Consider the following 19,519-nt stretch of genomic DNA (forward strand, 5'->3'; position numbering starts at 1 on the left):
CAAGCTTGAGCTTCTTATCCACCATGTTCTGAATACATGACTAGAGTCCGGTCAGCTCTTTTGAATTACCCCAGGACAGGCCCTTCTCTTTCTAGGAGGTGAGCCGCATGGGGATGCCAAATCGGAACTCGGGGGCCGCTACCCATGCAGGGTCGCGCGGCTCGGTGATATAGAACCACCCCGATTGCCACCCCTTTATGGTGTCCACGAAGGTGCCCTCGAGCCATGTGATGTTGGGCATCTTGCCCACCATGGCGCCTCCGCACTCCACCTGGTGGCTGCTCACTACCTTCGGCTTGACATTGAAGGTCTTCAGCCATAAGCCGAAGTGGGGCTTGATGCGGAGGAAGGCCTCGCACACGACGATAAACACCCAGATGTTGAGGATGAAGTTTGGGGCTAGATCATGGAAATCCAGGCCGTAATAAAACATGAGCCCCCGAATGAAGGGATGGAGAGGGAATCCTAGTCCGCGGAGGAAATGGGTGAGGAATACCACCCTCTCATGGGGCTCGGGGGTGGGGATGAGCCGTCCCTCATCTGGGAGCCGGTGCGCGATGTCGTCGTGTAGGTATCCGGCTCTCCTTAGTTTCTTGATGTCTCCCTCCGTGATGGAGGAGACCATCCACTTGCCTCCCGCTCCGGACATGGTTGGAGAAGGTTGAGATGGAAGTGAGGACTTGGGCGCTAGAGCTCGAGTATGCAGGAGAGGATGAGCAGAGGAGGAAGAAGGCGTGGATAGAAAGGTGAATCCTTATCCCTTTATATGGGCGGACAAAATTAAACGTCCCCACTTGCCTAGTAAAACTCACGTATCCCCCAAGCGCCGCGATTGATGGCACGGTTGGGTTGCCCACGCCCGTATTGATGAGAATCCCGTAATAAGGGGACACGATCTCTGCTTTGACAAGACGTGTCGAAAAACTGCCTCGCGTTATGTGCGGGGCTGGTTAAAAGAAACGGTTCGAATAATCACCGGGCCATGACATAACGTCATGCTGTCAAAGCAAGCCAGCAAATTAGATCTACGAAAAAACATTATTCTCTCTACGGTGAAATGTGGGACTTATTTTGCAGGGTCGGACACTATCCTCGTATTCAACTTCTTCTGTAATGTATTCGGAGAAGGAACCCGCCTTGCAATGCCGAAGAAAACTGCGCGCCGGACTCATCGTCATTGAAGCCTGGTTCAGGGGCTACTATGGGAGTCCTGGATTAGGGGGTCTCCGGACAGCCAGACTATCTCCATTAGCCGGACTGTTAGACTATAAAGATACAAGATTGAAGACTTCGTCTCGTGTCCGGATGGGACTCTACTTGGCGTGGAAGGCAAGCTAGGCAATACGTATATGGATATCTCCTCCTTTGTAACTGACCTTGTGTAACCCTAACCCTCTCCGGTGTCTATATAAACCAGAGGGTTTTAGTCTATAGGACAACAATCACAACATACAATCATATCGTAGGCTAGCTTCTAGGGTTTAGCCTCTCTGATCTCGTGGTAGATCTACTCTTGTAACACCCATATCTTCAATATTAATCAAGCAGGACGTAGGGTTTTACCTCCATCAAGAGGGCCCGAACCTGGGTAAAACTTTGTGTCCCTTGCCTCCTGTTACCATCCCGCCTAGACGCACAGTTCGGGACCCCCTACCCGAGATCCGCCGGTTTTGACACCGACAGTAGGCTCATCAAGTTTAACCCAAGTATTCTGCATGTGCAAAACTAGCTTGCACCCATTGTATGTGAACGTAGAGCTTATCTCACCCGATCATCATGTGGTGTCTCGGCATGACAAACTGTAGCAACGGTGCATACTCAGGGAGACCACTTGTACCTTGAAATTTAGTGAGAGATCATCTTATAATGCTACCATCGTACTAAGCAAAATAAGATCCATAAAGGATAAACATCACATGCAATCAAATAAGTGATATGATATGGCCATCATCATCTTGTGTCTTTGATCTCCATCTCCAAAGCACCGTCATGATCACCATCGTCACCGGCTTGACACATTGATCTCCATCGAAGCAGCGTTGTCGTCTCGCCAACTATTGCTTCTACGACTATCGCTACCGCTTAGTGATAAAGTAAAGCAATTACATGGCGATTGCATTTCGTACAATAAAGCGACAGCCATAAGGCTCCTGCCAGTTGCCGATAACTTCTACAAAACATGATCACCGCATACAACAATTTATATATCATCACGTCTTGACCATATCACATCACAGCAAGCCCTGCAAAAACAAGTTAGACGTCCTCTACTTTGTTGTTGCAAGTTTTACGTGGATGCTACGGGCTTCTAGCAAGAACTGTTCTTACCTACGCATCAAAACCACAACGTGGTATAGTGATTGCTTTTTGATCTTCAGAAAGAACCCTGTTCATTGAATTCGATTCAACTAAAGTTGGAGAAACTGACACCCGCTAGCCACCTGTGTGCAAAGCATGTCGGTAGAACCAGTCTCATGAACGCGGTCATGTAATGTTGGTTCGGGCCGCTTCATCCAACAATACTGTCGACAAGAAACAACTAGTGACGGCAAGCAATATGTATATAACCACGCCCACAACTCCTTTGTGTTCTACTCGTGCAAGTAACATCTACGCATAGACCTGGCTCGGATGCCACTATTGGGGAACGTATTATTTCAAAATTTTGCCTACGATCATGCAAGATCTATCTAGGAGAAGCATAGCAACGAGCGGGGAGAGTGTGTCCACGTACCCTCGTAGACCGAAAGCAGAAGCATTAAGTAACACGGTTGATGTAGTCGAACATCTTCGCGATCCAACCGATCAAGTACCGAATGCACGACACCTCCATGATCTGCACACGTTTAGCTCGGTGACCTCCCTCGAACTCTAGATCCAGCTGAGGCCGAGGGAGAGTTTCGTCAGCACGATGACGTGTTGACGGTGATGATGAAGTTACCGATGCAGGGCTTCGCCTAAGCACTACGACAATATGACTGAGGGGGCACCACACACGGCTAAGAATTCAACTTGTGTGTCTATGGGGTGCCCCCTCCTCCGTATATAAAGGAGTGGAGGAGGGGGGCGGCCGTCCTCATAGGGCGCGCCCCAAGGGGGGGAATCCTACTCCTCCTAGGAGTAGGTTCCCCCCTTTCCTAGTCCAACTAGGATGGGAAGGAAAGGGAAGAGGGGAAGAAGGAAAGGGGGGCCGGCCCCCCTCCCCAATTCGGATTGGGCTTGGGGGCGCGCCCCTCCTCTTGGTCGCCTCCTCCTCTCTTCCACTAAAGCCCATGAAGACCCATTAACCCCTCGGGGGGTTCCGATAACCCCCCGGTACTCCGGAAAATGCGTGAACCTATCTGAAACCTTTCTCGTGTCCAAACATAACCTTCCAATATATCGATCTTCATGTCTCGACCATTTCGAGACTCCTCGTCATGTCCGTGATCACATCCGGGACTCCGAACAACCTTCGGTACATCAAATCACATCACTCACAATACATATCATCATCGAACGTTAAGCGTGCGGACCCTACGGGTTCGAGAACTATGTAGACATGACCGAGACTTATCTCCGGTCAATAACCAATAGCGGAACCTGGATGCTCATATTGGTTCCTACATATTCTACGAAGATCTTTATCGGTCAAACCGCATAACAACATATGTTGTTCCCTTTGTCATCGGTATGTTACTTGCCAGAGATTCGATCGTCCGTATCATCATACCTAGTTCAATCTCGTCACCGACAAGTCTCTTTACTCGTTCCGTAATGCATCATCCCGTGACTAAATCATTAGTCACATTGCTTGCAAGGCTCATAGTGATGTGCATTACCGAGAGGGCCCAGAAATACCTCTCCGATACACGGAGTGACAAATCCTAATCTCGATCTATGCCAACTCAACAAACACCATTGGAGACACTTGTAGAGCATCTTTATAATCACCCAGTTACGTTGTGATGTTTGATAGCACACTAAGTGTTCCTCCGGTATTTGGGAGTTGCATAATCTCACAGTCATAGGAACATGTATAAGTTATGGAGATAGCAATAGCAATAAACTAAACGATCAAAGTGCTAAGCTAACGGATGGGTCATGTCAATCACATCATTCTCTAATGATGTGATCCCGTTCATCAAATGACAACTCATGTCTATGGCTAGGAAACTTAATCATCTTTGATTAACGGGCTAGTCAAGTAGAGGCATAATAGTGACATTCTGTTTGTCTATGTATTCACACATGTATTAAGTTTCCGGTTAATACAATTCTAGCATGAATAATAAACATTTATCATGACATAAGGAAATATAAATAACAACTTTATTATTGCCTCTAGGGAATATTTCCTTTAGTTTATGTCCTCGGGTGCGAGGCTAATTCTTACTAATTCTAGTATGACCTCGTCGTCCATGTTTATCATGGGTTTGTTTCTCCTAGCTGACGGGGTTCATGCTAGGTCAGATACCTCGTGGTGTTGGCTCTTTTGGAAAGGGGCTGGATCCAAGCATGAGTACCACTTTGTTAAGAGTGATCAATTCGAAACTAATGAACATTGCTATCCTAGTTAAGTGGATCCGGAAGCTCTCCCAAAAAGAGTCCAGGTTGTGGGAAGATCTGTTGAATGTTAAATATTTTCCAAATGGCTCTTTCTTCGAGTCTAACTATCACGAGTCACCCTTCTGGAATGGGATATAGGCGGTCAGACCAAACTTCGCCTTGGGAGCAAGGTTTGAGGCGATCAATGAGCGGTCCATTTGCTTCTAGTTTGATTCGTGGGTAGAGTTGCAGCCCCTCTGGATGGAGTTCCAAGGGATTTTTGAGGTTGTTGTCAATCCTGATATTAGTGTTGTCGAGGCCTTGCACTCCTCTCCTTCTTTAATTGCGTTTTGTAGCCAACTCTCTCCCACTAAGAGTACTGGCTGGACCGCCTTGTGTGCTAAGGTAGCCAATGTGAACCTTTTTGCAGGGCAGGACAAGGTGTCATGACACCTTTCCTTGTTGGGCAAATTTCCAGTTAAATTTATGTACGCTAGGTTAACCAAGGGTAATGGTTTTCACATAGCTAGAGGCCTCTGGAAAGCTAAAATTTCTCTTAAGATTAAAATCTTTTTGTGGCAAATATTTCGTAGTCTGTAACGCCCCGAGACCGATGCTCCAGGTGTCTTCCAGTTATTCGCCATCATTGCCACGTCATTCGCTTGCGTGTTACTCTTTGCCATGTCATCATGTGCATTACATCCTCATGTTTTCAAAACTTGCATCTGTTCGGGTCTCCCAGTTCTCTCCGTTGTCCGTTCCGAGTCCATTCACACTCGCACGCGCCCGCGGCACCTTCGAAATATTATTTTATAAGTGGCATAAAAATGTTCTCGAAATGGAATGAAAGTTGGCATGCGGTGTTGTTATGCTGTCGGTAGACCGCCTACTAGATTTCATCGCATTCGGAGTCCGTTTGATAGCCCAACCGTTAAACATATAGCAGCATTATAGCCAGTCAAACGTCGGGCGTTTTCGGTCTCTGAAAACTGTTGCCAGGCTGCCTTCTCTTCTCTCTTCTCAGCCCAAGGCCCCCTACACAGCCCATGTATCCCACCTACACCACCCCTCCATTTTGCACCGTTCGATCAAGATCAAATGGTCCGAAAACATACTAAATCCCCTAACCTAGACCCCCTGCCTATTTAAACACCGCCTAGCCCTCCAAATATGGAAACCCTAACCCTTTCCTCATTTTTCGTGCCGCCAGCCACCTTCCACCTCCTCTCTCCTCGCAGTCATCGCCCCCACCTCCAAATCCGCACTGGCCACCTCGCCGTCACCACTTGGCGTGCCCGGATTGGCCGCACTGCCACCCGCAACCGCTTCCCTCCAATCTCGCGTGACCATGTGGCCTCGCCACCTCACCCGCGCCTCCCTGCTGCCGCGGCCCTCCCGGCTCGCAGCCGGCCCACCCCAGGCCGCGATCGTGTCGAGCCGCTCCTTGCCTCCCACTCCGCGCCACTGCCTCGCGTCGCCGGACCCCGCCACCGCTAGCTCCGCGCTACCGCCCGCTCGCCTCCGCTTCCCCGCCACCGCACTCGCTCGCCGGCTTCGCCCCACACCTCCGCCCCGCCGCCAGCTCCGCGCCGCCGTCACCCGACCTCCCCGTCGGCCTCCACCTCGCCACCCGGCGCCTCCACTCCGGCAAGATTCCCGCCTCCGCCGCCTCGTCCTCGCCGGCATCTGCCCCGTCGGAGCACCTCACCTCGCCCCCGCCTCGGATCCGGCCAGGCCGGACCAGATCCGCCCATCCCCGGGCCCCACGAGCTCGCCGCCGGCCCCATCCTCGCCGAAGAGCTCGCCGCCGACCTTCTCTGCCGCCGCCGGGACGGCCCCGTCCCGGATCGACCCTGAAACCTTGGACCAAACACCCGTGGCCCAGACCCGCTTGTCCCTGTACAACTCCGTCCCAGTTTTCTGCGAGGTGAAACGACTAAGTCCCTGATTTATAACATCATGTGTGCATGTTTGACCTGCTGTATCTTTACGCATGTGGCATTTTTTGCATGTAAGATAATGTCAAATTGTTCATCTCTGAATGCTCTACATGCTAGTGTCACTTGTGTGCATGTTACTATTGATATTGATGCCTTAATCATTGTTCCAAGAGTGCTAAATGTCATAATCTGCTGGAAGTTATCATAACTTGTTGATTTGTCTTTTTCATAGCATTTTGTGTGTCTATCCTTTGGGCATCATGTCAACATGTTTTAGAAGCCTATTCATGTCGTCTTTACAGTGGTGTAATCCATGCATTTTTATGTGCCCTGTGGTGACTAGCACAAGCACACAAAGTAGGGTACTTATTGTTGCTGATTTCAGTGACTTGGTGTTTTCTGCTAAGTATGAATCTGCTACATTACGTTGCCATGTTAATTTGATGCTACAAGTGAATCCATGCATAATCTGGAGATTCTCAGTAAGGATGGTTGGTAGATCTTGTTATGCTCTATCCATACATGCCCTTGTTTGAAATTATGTCCTGTTGTCGCTTATCATTACCATGCTCTAAAGTTGCTAAATAATGTTGTTGTCTGTCTGTTAATAGTAAGTTCATTCTTGCCATGTGAATAGCTAGTGATCTATACATCCTATTACCATGTTATTGACATGAGTAGTTTCACAAATATGCCTTCTTGCTGTTGGTTACATTCACATGCCATGATATGCTTTATATTGGGTTAACCAAGCTTGCAAACATGTCTACTTGTCATTGTTTCAGCCATGTTCACTTAATTCCACTAAGTCTGTGAACCTGTTATCATTTGCATTCTTGCCATGATGTTTTGAGCATGTCCTAGTGGTTTCTAGTAGTAGCTCGGTGATCATGTTTTGTAGTGATCTACATGTACATGCTTGACATGCCCTTTGATGCCATGAGTTGTTCCTGTAGCATATACTTTTGTTGTCTCAAAGTATGCATCATGAATCTGTTTTCAGCCTTACTCAGTTTTTCACAAAGTTTGAGAATCTGTTTTAACTTGCAATCTTGTCTTGATGAATGTTGTTGATCTAGTGGTTACATGGAGATGCTTAGTAATCATGTTTTGCCATGTTTAACCTGTACTTTAATGCCATGCTTTTGCTTGTCATGTTATTGCACTGTATCATGTTTGTTTCATGCCTCCAACATGTCAACATGTTATTTCTGCTCACTTGTATGCCCTGTTTCTCACTAAGTCATAATCTGTGTTATGAAGTTGCCTTTTGCATTGATCATGTTGGTTTAATCCTGATGCCTATGAACCTGAACCTTGATGTTATTTGAAGCATGCAATCTGTACTTTGAGTGCATATCAAGTTTGTGCTCATACGTTTCCTGTAGCATATTGTTTCCTTGATTGCAAAGTGTCTAATTGCTGTTTTGGGCAAATTGTTGTTATAATTTGTTTTGAGTGTATGTGTTGAACTGTTGCTCCGTTTCGAGCATGCTTTATATGAAACTTGCTTCGTTTTGCATGTAGTTTCATGTTACCTTGTTGCATCCTTGTTTTGGAGTGTTTGTGATATTGTTTTGCTTGCATTTGCATCAATGCCATGTTTAACTTGTTTTGTTCATATCTTCTAGGCCGTAACTCCCAATTAAACGAACTTTATATGTAACTTGACTAGAAAGACGTGTAGATCATCATGGTGCACTTCAAATTGATGTTTAACAACTTTAACATAATGTTTTGTTCAGATCAGTACCAATTTCGAAATTTGCATATGGGGACTTACCGAAATTGTTATATGTTGATTCGACCTCATTTAAACTTGCTTTGATGTGATGTTCTTGTATGCATCCTCTCTTGCCATGAGTAGAATCATGTAGGATTGTCATGCATCATACTTGGATGAGCATCATGTCATGTTTATGTGTTGCGTGTTTACCATGTTGTTTGCTTCTTTCTAGTTGTGCTCCTTATCGATAGTTCCTGTTTCCTTGCGATTGTGAGGATTCGCTCGACTACGTGGGATCGTCTTCTTCATGGACTCGTTCTTCTTCCTAGTGGGATTTCAGGAAAGATGGCCGTCACCTTGAATCTCAGTACTATCTTTGCTATGCTAGTTGTCTCAATGCTATCGCTATGTCGCGCTACCTACCACTTGTTTATCAAGCCTCCCAAATTGCCATGATAACCTCTAACATTTTCCACCATCCTAGCAAACTGTTGTTTGGCTATGTTACCGCTTTGCTCAACCCCTCTTATAGCGTTGCTAGTTGTAGGTTGTTCCATGTTGGGACATGGATATCATGGATATCATGGGATATCACAATATCTCTTATTTAATTAATGCATCTATATACTTGGTAAAGGGTGGAAGGCTTGGCCTTTTGCCTGGTGTTTTGTTCCACTCTTGCCGCCCTAGTTTCCGTCATACCGGTGTTATGTTCCTTGATTTTGCATCCCTAACACAATGAGGGTTTATGGGCACCTCTTGACAGTTTGCTTTGAATAAAACTCTTCCAGCAAGGCCCAACATTGGTTTTACCATTTGCCTAATAACAACTAAAACTTGCATAGGGACGGGCTAGCACCCGAGGACTCTTAATCAACCCCCGGGCCAATGCTCCTCATGAGTGTTGGTCCAAACCGGGCTATGTTCGGCGCCCCCTGGGCAACCAGGGTCTCAGGCAACCCGACGTCTTGCCCATCCGATGTACCCTGAGAACGAGATACGTGCAACTCCTATCAGTCTAGGTCAGTGCATTGGGAGGTCTTGCTGGTTTTGTTTTACCATTGTCGAAATGTCTTGTGCTCCGAGATTCCGAGTTTGATCAGAGGGTCCCGCAATGGAGCATTGTCTCCGCGGATCGTGAGCTTGTCATGGGCTAAGTTGGGACACCCCTGTAGGGTTTAAACTTTCGAGAGTTGTGCCCGCGGTTATGTGGCACATGGGAATTTGTTAATATCCGGTTGTAGTGGACTTGAAGTAAACTCAATTAAAATACACCAACCGCGTGCGTAACCGTGACTGTCTCTTTTCAGGGCAGTTCGAGAGGAGAACACGGTTGGGTTATGTTTGAACGTAAGTAGTTCGGGATCACTTATTGATCATTACTAATTTGCGACCGTTTGCATTGTTTCTCATCTTACTCTTGTACTCGTAAGTTAACCACTATACATTGCTTAGCCACTGCTGCAACCTCACTACTTATCCTTTCCATACCCATTAAGCTTTGCTAGTCTTGATACCCATGGTACTGGGATTGCTGAGTCCTCGTGGCTCACAGATTACTACACCAACAGTTGCAGGTATAGGTAATGTGATGATCATGACGCGAGAACGACGTTTACTTGTTTTGGAGTTCTTCTTTTGCTTCTCCTTCGTTCAGGGGATAGGTTCCTGGTCGGTAGCCTGGGCTAGCAGGGTGGATGTCGTTTAAGCTTTTGTTTGTGTTTCATCCGTAGTCGGATGTTGTTCTCATGTATGATGTTTGATGTATTCTTGTGGCATTTGTATGCCCTTTGTATGTATCCCCAACTATTATGTAACGGTACGATGTAATGATATCCACCTTGCAAAAGCGTGTCAATGTGCGGCTCTATCCTTGGTGGGACCTTCGAGTTCCTTTAGGATAGAGTCGCATATTGGGCGTGACATAGTCGTCTTCCTACTTCAACTAATGTAGCTAAGCGCAATGGTACCACCGATGGCGACTACTTTGTTTATGGTTCCCCGGAGGATGCGAACCACACTTTCTTTTGTTGTGACCTTACTATTTTTGCTTGGAGCATAGTTGGGGAGGCTGTTGAGGTAGCTTGGAATCCCAAGTCGTGTGTCGATCTCCTAGCTTGCCTCGCTTCTCTGTAGGGCAGTGCTATGAGAATTATCTGGTCCTGTGTTGGGGCTCTTCTTTCGTCTCTTTAGCATATCCACAATAAAACAAACATCGAAGGTGTCTTCCCCTCGCATCCAGCTGATTGTATCTTCAAATGCACAATTTTTCTACAGCAATGGAGTCTGTTGGGGAGGTGACAGGACGTTCAAGACCCGGGACTAGCGTTTCAAGACTTCAACGCATCAATCGCATCACGAGCTTAATATAAGATACTTTTTGACACTGTGATAGTGGCAAAAACGTCTTATATTTGGGAGTGCCTCTACACTATGATAAATTGAAAAGAGAAGATCTCCAGCCTATCATTGATAGAATCATTAAGGGCATTTCTGGCCGGCTGGGGAGATATCTCACTTATAAAGGGAAAATTATTTTACTGTGTGCTTGTGTGATTAGCATTCCTGCTTACTTGATGTTTGTAATCAAGTTTCCTAAGTGGGCAATTAATGCCATTAACTTCCAAATGGCTCATTTCTTTTGGGGGAATCTAGGAGACCAACACAAGTACCACCTGGCTAATTGGGGCTTAATCACTAGGAAGAAGGAATTTGGAGGTTTGGGGTGCCCAATATTAAAGAATATAATATGGCCTTGTTAGCTTCTTGGGGTAAAAGATTCTTTAATAACCCTGATTCAGATTGGTCTAAACTTCTCCTGTATAAATATAGAGTTAATTCTCCAAATCTCCTCTGGGCCAAAAGTGAAGGGGGCTCTACCTTTTGGAAGAGCATAACTTGGGCAATGGCAGCTGCAAAAACCTTTTATAGATGGAAGCTGGGGGATGGAAAATCCATTAGTTTTTGGCATGATGTGTGGGTGGGGGATTGTTCCCTTAAGTTACAATTTTGGGACTTATTTAGTATTTGTAACGAAACTGACAATACTGTAGCCCAAGTTTGGGATGAAAATGATTTAAAACTAACATTTAGAAGATGTGTTGACCACCTTGGTATGAACCGCTGGGATCAACTTGTCTGTGTGATCAAACAGCATCCTCCTTTGGATGAAGTAGACACCCCGATTTGGGGCTTAGAACCCAGTGGGATCTTCTCAGTTAAATCCTTTTATAAACAAATCAACTTTGGTGGAGTAGTTTCTGGTATTAGTACTAAAATGAGGAAATCTTATGTCCACAGAATATTCATATCTTCTTGTGGCTATGCGTTCACAATAAGATACTTACTAGAGATAATCTTGCGAAAACGAGGGAAGTTGAAGATCCTTCCTGCTTATTTTGTTCTGAGTTTGAAACTGTTTAACAACTGTTGTTTGACCGTGTGATGGCCCAACAAGTTTAGAACTTTGTTGCTGAAACTTTTGATATTGACAGAATATCTTGCTTTGAAAAAATTGTGTCCTTCTAGCATATGCATAAGGGAAATGCAGTTTTGAATCTAGTGACAATTGTTACCTTGTGGAGCCTGTGGAGACTAAGAAATGAGTTTTGCTTTCAGGGATGCAAATGGAGAAGTGTGAAATGCATTCTTGCAAAACTAAGCTGCTATTTACACCAGTGGAAAGTTCTCTGCGACGATGGGCAAGCAACTCTTCTACAACGGTGCATACTCCTGTTGGACAAACGGCGTGGGGAACTCCTCCGGATCGCATGGAGGTGAGGCTGGGGGAGTCCAACTGAAAACAGGGCGATGGAGATGGTGGATCATCCCTGAAGATTCTGATTTGGACCCATTTTCCTTCGTTTTTCCTGTTTCCTGTTGGGGCTCCGTAATAATTCAATGTTGGACAGCGTATGTGTCCTAGCCATAAACTGCTCTGTTGGCTGTAGGCTTCTATCGTCGTTTTAGCTGCTTTGTGGTAGTCGATTCCTTATCAGTGTAAAACTTGTTACTGGTTGATGTCTGCTTCATTCTATAAAATGGGGCAGGGGGGGACCCCCTTTCTTTCAAGAAAAAAATGTCTTATATTAAGTTATTGAGGGAGTAGTTTATTTTGCTGTTCGGTGAGCCTACTTGCTGGGGCGGGCCTATGAGTATGGACATAAATTAGTTTCGTTGTTGTGTGAATCTTTGTTACTCTGTCCGTGTGTAAGCTTTACGATATGCTAATTTAAAGCTGGACACCTTTAAGCGTCTTTGTTTCTAAAAAATAATACAGATGGAAGGAAATCCGCCGAAGTTGATGCAATCATGCAAGTGAAACAACCTGACATTTTCATCAAACTGAGCGATATGAGTAAGATCCTCAAGGCACAGTTGACGAATATAATTATCACTGAATCCAAGTTTATCTACATATGTTTGTTACAGCATTAGTTGCACTCATTTTCTTTCGAGACCATAAAGGAGAGGTTCCAATCAATTATACACAAGATTGTCCCTTGTCCGGGGCTAGCCGCTCTTAATCTCTTCATACAAATTACGCCTCACATCCATTTCAGCAATCAAACAATCCCCTATTTATGTATACCTCAGCACTCTTTCACTACAAAATGCACAATTTCTGGACGCCAGATCCCACCATCTTCTTCAGTTGGATTAATGGAAGCACCTTCAGCCGGAGATGTAGCTGTACAACTGTAGCCATGCCATGCCGCCGGTCACCAGCACCTGTCGGCGTCCCTCCACTTGAGGTACTCGACGCCACCGAGGTAGTGCGCGTACGCGCCGGCAATGACGAAGAGATGGAACAGCTGGTGGCTGTGCCCGACGAGGTCGAACCGCCCGGGGAACCACCGCTCCGGCACGCGCGCCGCGTAGACGGCGGCGCCGAGCCCGTAGAGCGCGCCCATGAGCGCCTCGTAGCACGCCGTCACGGCGGCCTCCCGCCGGCCGCCGTACAGCACGAGCTTGTGCGCGACGGGGATGAGCCCCGACACGCCCATGCACGAGAAGAGCCCGGCGCGGAGCGGGCGGAACTCGGGCGCCTGGAACACCGGCACCAGCGACACCGTGACCGCCGCGGCGCCGAAGGCGGTGATGAAGCCTATGTAGAGCCGCTGGAGCCCCGGGTGGCAGAGGAAGGAGTAGTAGACGACCGGGTAGAAGGAGGTGACGATGAGGGCGGCGATGCCGGCGTAGTCCAGCCGGAGCGTCACGTACGCCATTCTCTCCGAGTGGCACAGCACCAGGTGGCACGCGCTGCTCGTAAGCAGGCACACCATGGCTCCGCACAGGTACGCGAACATCGGCCACCGCGTGATCGGATCGGCGGAGGCAGCGTCCGCGGCCCGTGGCGCCGCGCTCGCGTCCTGCGGTTCATGCGGGATTTAGCAGGGGAAGACGTAGTACAAACTGAAGCTTAAAATTTGTCGGATATAAGGGCCTGTTGGGTTATCCACCGGCGGAGCACCTATTTTGCAGCTCTGCTAATTTAGCCTGCAGCTCCGTCGGCTCCGCTCTGGAGTGGAGGGACTCCAAAAACTCCCTAAATAGCACACTTCTGGAATTAATTGCGAATTCTCTTTGGTGCTCTCGAATAAAACTCAATTTTAGGTGACTTATTAAGAGACAGTTGCGTAATTAGTGAAATTATATTTAAATTTTCGATAAAAAAATATTTAAGTTTGTGAATGATACCGCATCAAATTCTACACTCTACTTGATATTGATATCTGCTTACAATATTGGTGAACTACGGTTCAAATGTGCAGGGAATTGTGAACCAAGACAGGCACAAACCAGGGGACACCTAGTTATGCAAAGAGTTATTCTTTCCTCAAAATGTCAAGTCAGTCCCAATTATATGAAAATGTATATCTCGGTATAAAATCTTGTGTAAAAATTTCATGGAAGGCCCTGTTAACCGTAACCCACATTGATTGGCCTAATGGGCGCTTTGACCACAACCACGTTGACAGAGGACCCACCAGTCGTAAATGCGGGATGTGGATCTTTTCAAAAACACCTCACGATCGTATTCCCTCCTATTCGTGGTCCATCCCCTCTACTTACCTGTTCGAGCAAATCGGACGCAACAAAAGGCATTAGGGGTCCGGCAAGACACGATGATCATAGTCCAACAAGACGCGATGATCATAGTCCAGCAAGTAACTTGTGGTGGTGTCCGGGAGGATGACGGTGCGGCACATCTACCAGTTCGCGTGTCAGGTTGAGACCACAAATATGCCTTGGTTGCTTGCACGACACAACAAGGCGAGGACGGCGGCGCTGCACTTGAAAAGTGTGAGCGGCAGAGGAGAGCTTAGCGCGCGAGGGTTAGCGAGCTAAGGTTATGCCATGTCTGGAGGAGGTGCCACGGAGCCCTATATTCACTCTATTGAGGTTGGTGGTGCTAGTCATGGAGGTACTACATGCCACGAGGGGAAGCGGGAGGAGGGCAAAGGGACCAGGAACTCACCACAATCAAGTCGCGGTGCTTTAGGGATGACAACGGAGCATGGAAGTGATGGCAATAGGGTCCACCTCTCCCCGCCGCTGCAGCCTCCCTCGTGGTCCCTGCGGCTCTCTGGCTTCGACATCGGCAATACTAGATCCCTGGCCACAGGGATGTGCATTTACATATGACTAGAACTCACTTTACACTCGGGGGAAGTAATAGGACCATCCTTGCATTTAACTCTTATGCAAACCCATCTTTACAACTAGTTATGTATGGATCCCTAGATGGATCCGGGAGATATGGAACTTCTGTCCTACATGCCATTGTCTTACACATCCACGTGGTCTTGAAAATTGAAGTTCAAGTAATTTATATTGTGTCGAATATTGATTTTAAAAAAATTGTGTATATATTGAATTCACAAGCACCACATAGTTTATCCAAAAATCAGAACCGATAGAGTGGCAAGAAATATATGTCAACACTTCACCTCACCTACAGATTTAGACTCCTTTAATCTTTAGATGTGAGAACGATGTAGGAAGCAAAAATAAAATATTTATATTACGTCGGTAGGGTCTTGAACATATAAACCTCTTGACTTTGATACCATATTAAATTAATGTTCTAGCAAATTCATCCAAAATCCCAAACTAATGAAGAGAAAAGGGCAATATATTCAAACATATAAAAAAACCAAAAGAACTACAACCAAATTGAAAGTTGGTGTACTCTTAACAGTGGTAAACTATGGTGTCTGAGATTACAAATTATCAATGTCTATGAAAGATTTTATGCACAAAAGCTCTCTTACGAGTGCCCATAGGCTCTTAGAGCATCTCCAACGACAACCCGCAAAAAACCTTCCGCATTTGTCCGTGGACAGGGGGACTACTCTGCGGACATGGATGCGGGAGGTAGCCATCTAACCATACCCACATACATTCTCATAATAACTCAAGCCAACCGGACGAAATTCGTGCAAACAAGTGCGGATTTCATATAAACACGGCCCGATTTTATATAAACATGATGGATTTCATATTAACACGATGTATTTCATTATAAATACATGAAAGCCGTCCTAGGTCCGTGTCCGGCACAGTGCCTCCTGCTCCGCCAGGTCCGTGTCCAGCGGGCAGAGTGGTAGGACTCGAGCAGTGCCTCCTGCTCCGCCAGGTACGTGTCCGGCGCGACCGCTCTGCCGGCGGTGATGTGCTCCTCCGCCTATAGATGCTCCTGGAGGAGGTTGTGGTTGTAATTGGCGTCGGCCTGCGCCTCCCAAAACTTCTCCTCCCGCACCATGTCCATATAATGGGCACGGGCCTCACCGATGGTCAGGGTGCAATGCACCGGCGAGGGTGCCACAAAGGAAGAGGAGGGTGGCGTTGGCTCGTCGTCAGAGGCGTCCTCCATTTGCATGTCCTCTGGCTGCCTGCCGGCCTGCCAGTCGGCAGCAATGGCGGCCATGGCCTTTTTCTGCTTCAACGTCAGCCCATCCCAGAGAGCTTTGGTTGCGGAGGGATCCATGGTGAGGAGTGGTGCGGAGAGGGATGATTGTGGCTATGGTCGGGGCACCGGGGCAGTGGTCTATATGGCACCGGTGGGTGGCAGATGTATGGACGAGTGGCGTCGAAGAAGACGCCTAGGCAACCGTGTGCCATCAATGCAGGCGGCAGACGGACGGACGGGCGACCTTCGTGTCGTTTGAACGCGTCGTCTGCATCGGGAAGCGGCGCGGGCGGCGCTCTCTCGGCCGGCACACCGCTTCAACGCCGACGCCAGTGAGCAGTCACGTCCGCTCTGGGCGGGCATGAATTCCGACGCTGACGCTCTGAGGCGGCGCTGACCGAAAACGCGCGGGAGGGGTGAGGGGTATTTGGTGGGCCAGAGCAGTCAGAAACAGGCTCCAGATCGGGCCGGACTCCCAGAAACCTCCCCTATTGCGGGAGAAATCACGTTCGGACCATTCCACTGATCGAGGACGCATTGGATGGTTTTCGTGGACCGGACGGACGGCTACAGGAGGTTTACAAGTCCGCGTTGAAGCTGCCTTTAGCACAACTGCACGGGAGAGCGCGAAGAGAGCTCAAAGCAAAGGTCAATCTTTTCCATGAAATATATATATATTCAATTCTTGCTTCTGTCGATGCATGTGGAACTGCAACATACAGCTAACGTGATTCGATTGGTTGACCAAAATGAGCTAATCAGGGGTTGCAGAACCAAATAAGTGGTTGTCCATCACATTCATGGAAAAGTAGAGCGTTGCATTACCTCTACGCACGAAGGTGACACAATCTTAAAGGATTTTCTTTGCGGGGTTAAAGGTTTCATATTAGTCTATTGTAGAATAAAATTAGTCACGAACTCGCTGCGTATGGCCATGAGTAATGAAATCTTCCTTTTCCCCGCCAAAAGAAAGATTTCATTTTGACCATCAGTTTTATGGAAATATGTCCCCTTGCATAAAAATAAATAAACTTTATACAAGAATATTGTACAGATGATTATAGTAAAATCAATGTTGTGATTTTGCTAATAATTATTTCCTTGTTCATGAGTAAACTTGTAAAAGTTTGACCAGCGCAGATCCTAAAAAGCGCTTACACTGTCCTGAATAAGAGGGAGATCTCTATATCTGTATAGTAATAAGATTCCGGACTTTTTTCAATCTATATTATTTTTGTATTATTAAAAAAAAATGTGAGACACATTGACAAAACCCAGCAGTTGGGACACACTGGCACTAGTCAATCTGTTGGCAAGAAAGAACCTTAATAATAATAAAAGGTGCCTTTGGGTTTGGGAAACATTGTGGTTGGCACAACATGAATAGACCATGCACCAAAAGCAATCAACCTATCAAGGGTACCTCCTGTATCCTACTACTGCTACTCTGAAGAAAAAGTAAACCAACAAACATGTCCTGCATGCATCAAGCTCAAGAACCCTAGCTAGCACAGCTCATGAAAGCAAGGGAAAAGGACTCCCAAGCATAAATGCAATGCTGGTGCCCTGCCACACCACCGCCCCATTAAATTAAAACTTGCCAACCAGCTTCAAAACCAATAGTAGTAGTAGTACTAGAACTTCTACCTACCAACCTACCTTCAACATGACAGGTCCAGTTAACCAGAGCACATGAACACATGACAATGGCACTTAACCATCAATTGAATAAATAAACAAGCAGAGTAAGTGGTGGAATCAGTGGTGATTAGTATAGTGGTACCTGGATCAGCGCAACATGGTGATGAGAGGGCGAGGAGGATGTGTTGGGTGGACAGCTGTTCGGGATCTCCTCCTCGTTTCCAGACAAATCTGCGGCAGCTGGAGGCAGGAGGAGGCAGGCGGCTGCCTCATGCTTCAGCGCCCCTGTCATGTTGGCCATCGCCATCAGATCTCCCCAGTAGCTCCTCGTCGATGGCGCGTCGTCAAATGTGTTCCCGCCGCCGCTAATGCTGCAGTCCCGTGGGATCACCATTGCCGTGAGGATCGTCAAGCACAGGAACAGCAGGAATCCTACCAAATGCCTGCGCGTGTAGAGCAACAGAGTCGAGATGATTCAGGGGAATCGCCTCGCCATTGATGAGCATATCGCATTCGCAATCGGTTAAGGGACTTACGACCAGACGTTGAGGGTCTCGTTGTGGATGGAGAAGATGCTGAGGATGGTCTCCTTCAACGGCCACTCGCACCGGTAGTAGCCGTGGATGTACTCGTTGTCCTTGAGCCACTCCGGCAGCGCCTCGTAGCCGATCAGCTCGCACTTGTGCTCCTTGCTCTTGTCGTCGTGGTCAGAGCCTTTGCAGGAAGTGGAAGAGGCCATTGGTCTCTCCTCCATGCCTGCGCTTGTTGGATGTACCGCACGAGGAAAACCCTTTTAGGTACAGGCTTGACTTGTCCAGCTCCACGCGACAATGGAGGTCGCTGAACGCCGATGTTGGTTGGTTACTTGTGCAACGGTGGAGAGGAAATATGTTTCTGGGTGTGCGCGCGGAGTGGACAACTCTGCCTCTATATATGGTAGTCTCTGGTCTCTCCTCTTGCGATTGGTGCCACGTTGCTCTGCGGAGCCAAACAAGAAGTGCAAGCAATTGGGATCGCAGAGCTAATGTACTAATTCTAATAATATTCCAAGTCGATCCCTCCACGTAGATGCGAAGATTCCTATGGCTCGTGGTATATTAGTTGTGGTCCTTGTGGATTCATCTGAGGTGATGGCCAGTGCACTACCACAAATACGTTCATCGGAAACGGCTCAAGGGATTATTCAGGAAGGGCTTTTTTAACCGTCCACTGGGCAAGTGTATGGTGATATAATGGATCACAGAGTTATGGTGAGAACCAGAGCAATGCTAGACACACAGACATTTACAAGCGGAATTTTGTTAAGTGAGGCGGGCTCACCAATTAAAAGTGTAGTATTATCAGTGAGAACCGTTTGATACAGTGGTATCAGAACATGATGGCACGCATTGCGGTCCTCGTCCATTTTAATGAAAGAATAATTTAAATATCTAAGAATATCTGAACATGACAAAACTTTGAGAAAAGAAAACTTTGTGGCCACATTTGTTCAAACTTTATATATAGGTTCAAAATGGACAAGGGTGACAATACCATGTATTAGCGTCATTGTCCAAAAAAAAAAGGTTCATAGAAGCGTTATATTTGCTATAAGATGTTCCAATATGTGTAGCATGTTTTATTTCTTTGAAGTTAAGAAAGCAACACCAGCTAAAAGGAAGCAGGAGTGATGATATTGCCTGCCTCATATTCAAACCCTGTAAATGCTAGTTATGGTCCGCCCTAGTGATTGTATAGCAGTTGTGATAAATTTAGATAATTCCTGCTGGC

General features: G+C 47.0%; 2 protein-coding genes across 2 annotated transcripts; one reads left to right on the forward strand and one right to left on the reverse strand.

Annotated features, from left to right (window-relative positions):
* Positions 1 to 5,735: 5,735 nt before the first annotated feature.
* Positions 5,736 to 12,242, forward strand: LOC125555790 (vegetative cell wall protein gp1-like). Its single transcript, XM_048718635.1, has 2 exons — positions 5,736 to 6,454; positions 11,812 to 12,242. The coding sequence occupies exons 1-2, from the start codon at positions 5,876 to 5,878 to the stop codon at positions 11,971 to 11,973; spliced, it is 741 nt and encodes a 246-aa protein (XP_048574592.1). The 5' UTR covers positions 5,736 to 5,875; the 3' UTR covers positions 11,974 to 12,242.
* A 279-nt stretch (positions 12,243 to 12,521) lies between these two features.
* LOC125508281 (heptahelical transmembrane protein 4-like) lies at positions 12,522 to 18,679 on the reverse strand. The gene is made up of 3 exons (XM_048672942.1): positions 18,286 to 18,679; positions 17,892 to 18,192; positions 12,522 to 13,565 (listed from the first exon to the last, which is right to left on the reverse strand). Exons 1-3 carry the CDS (start codon positions 18,501 to 18,503, stop codon positions 12,915 to 12,917), a joined length of 1,170 nt encoding a protein of 389 aa, XP_048528899.1. The 5' UTR covers positions 18,504 to 18,679; the 3' UTR covers positions 12,522 to 12,914.
* Between the last annotated feature and the right edge of the window lie 840 nt (positions 18,680 to 19,519).

Source organism: Triticum urartu, chromosome 5 (genome assembly GCF_003073215.2).
Source record: "Triticum urartu cultivar G1812 chromosome 5, Tu2.1, whole genome shotgun sequence".
In the NCBI taxonomy this organism is placed as follows: Eukaryota; Viridiplantae; Streptophyta; class Magnoliopsida; order Poales; family Poaceae; genus Triticum; species Triticum urartu.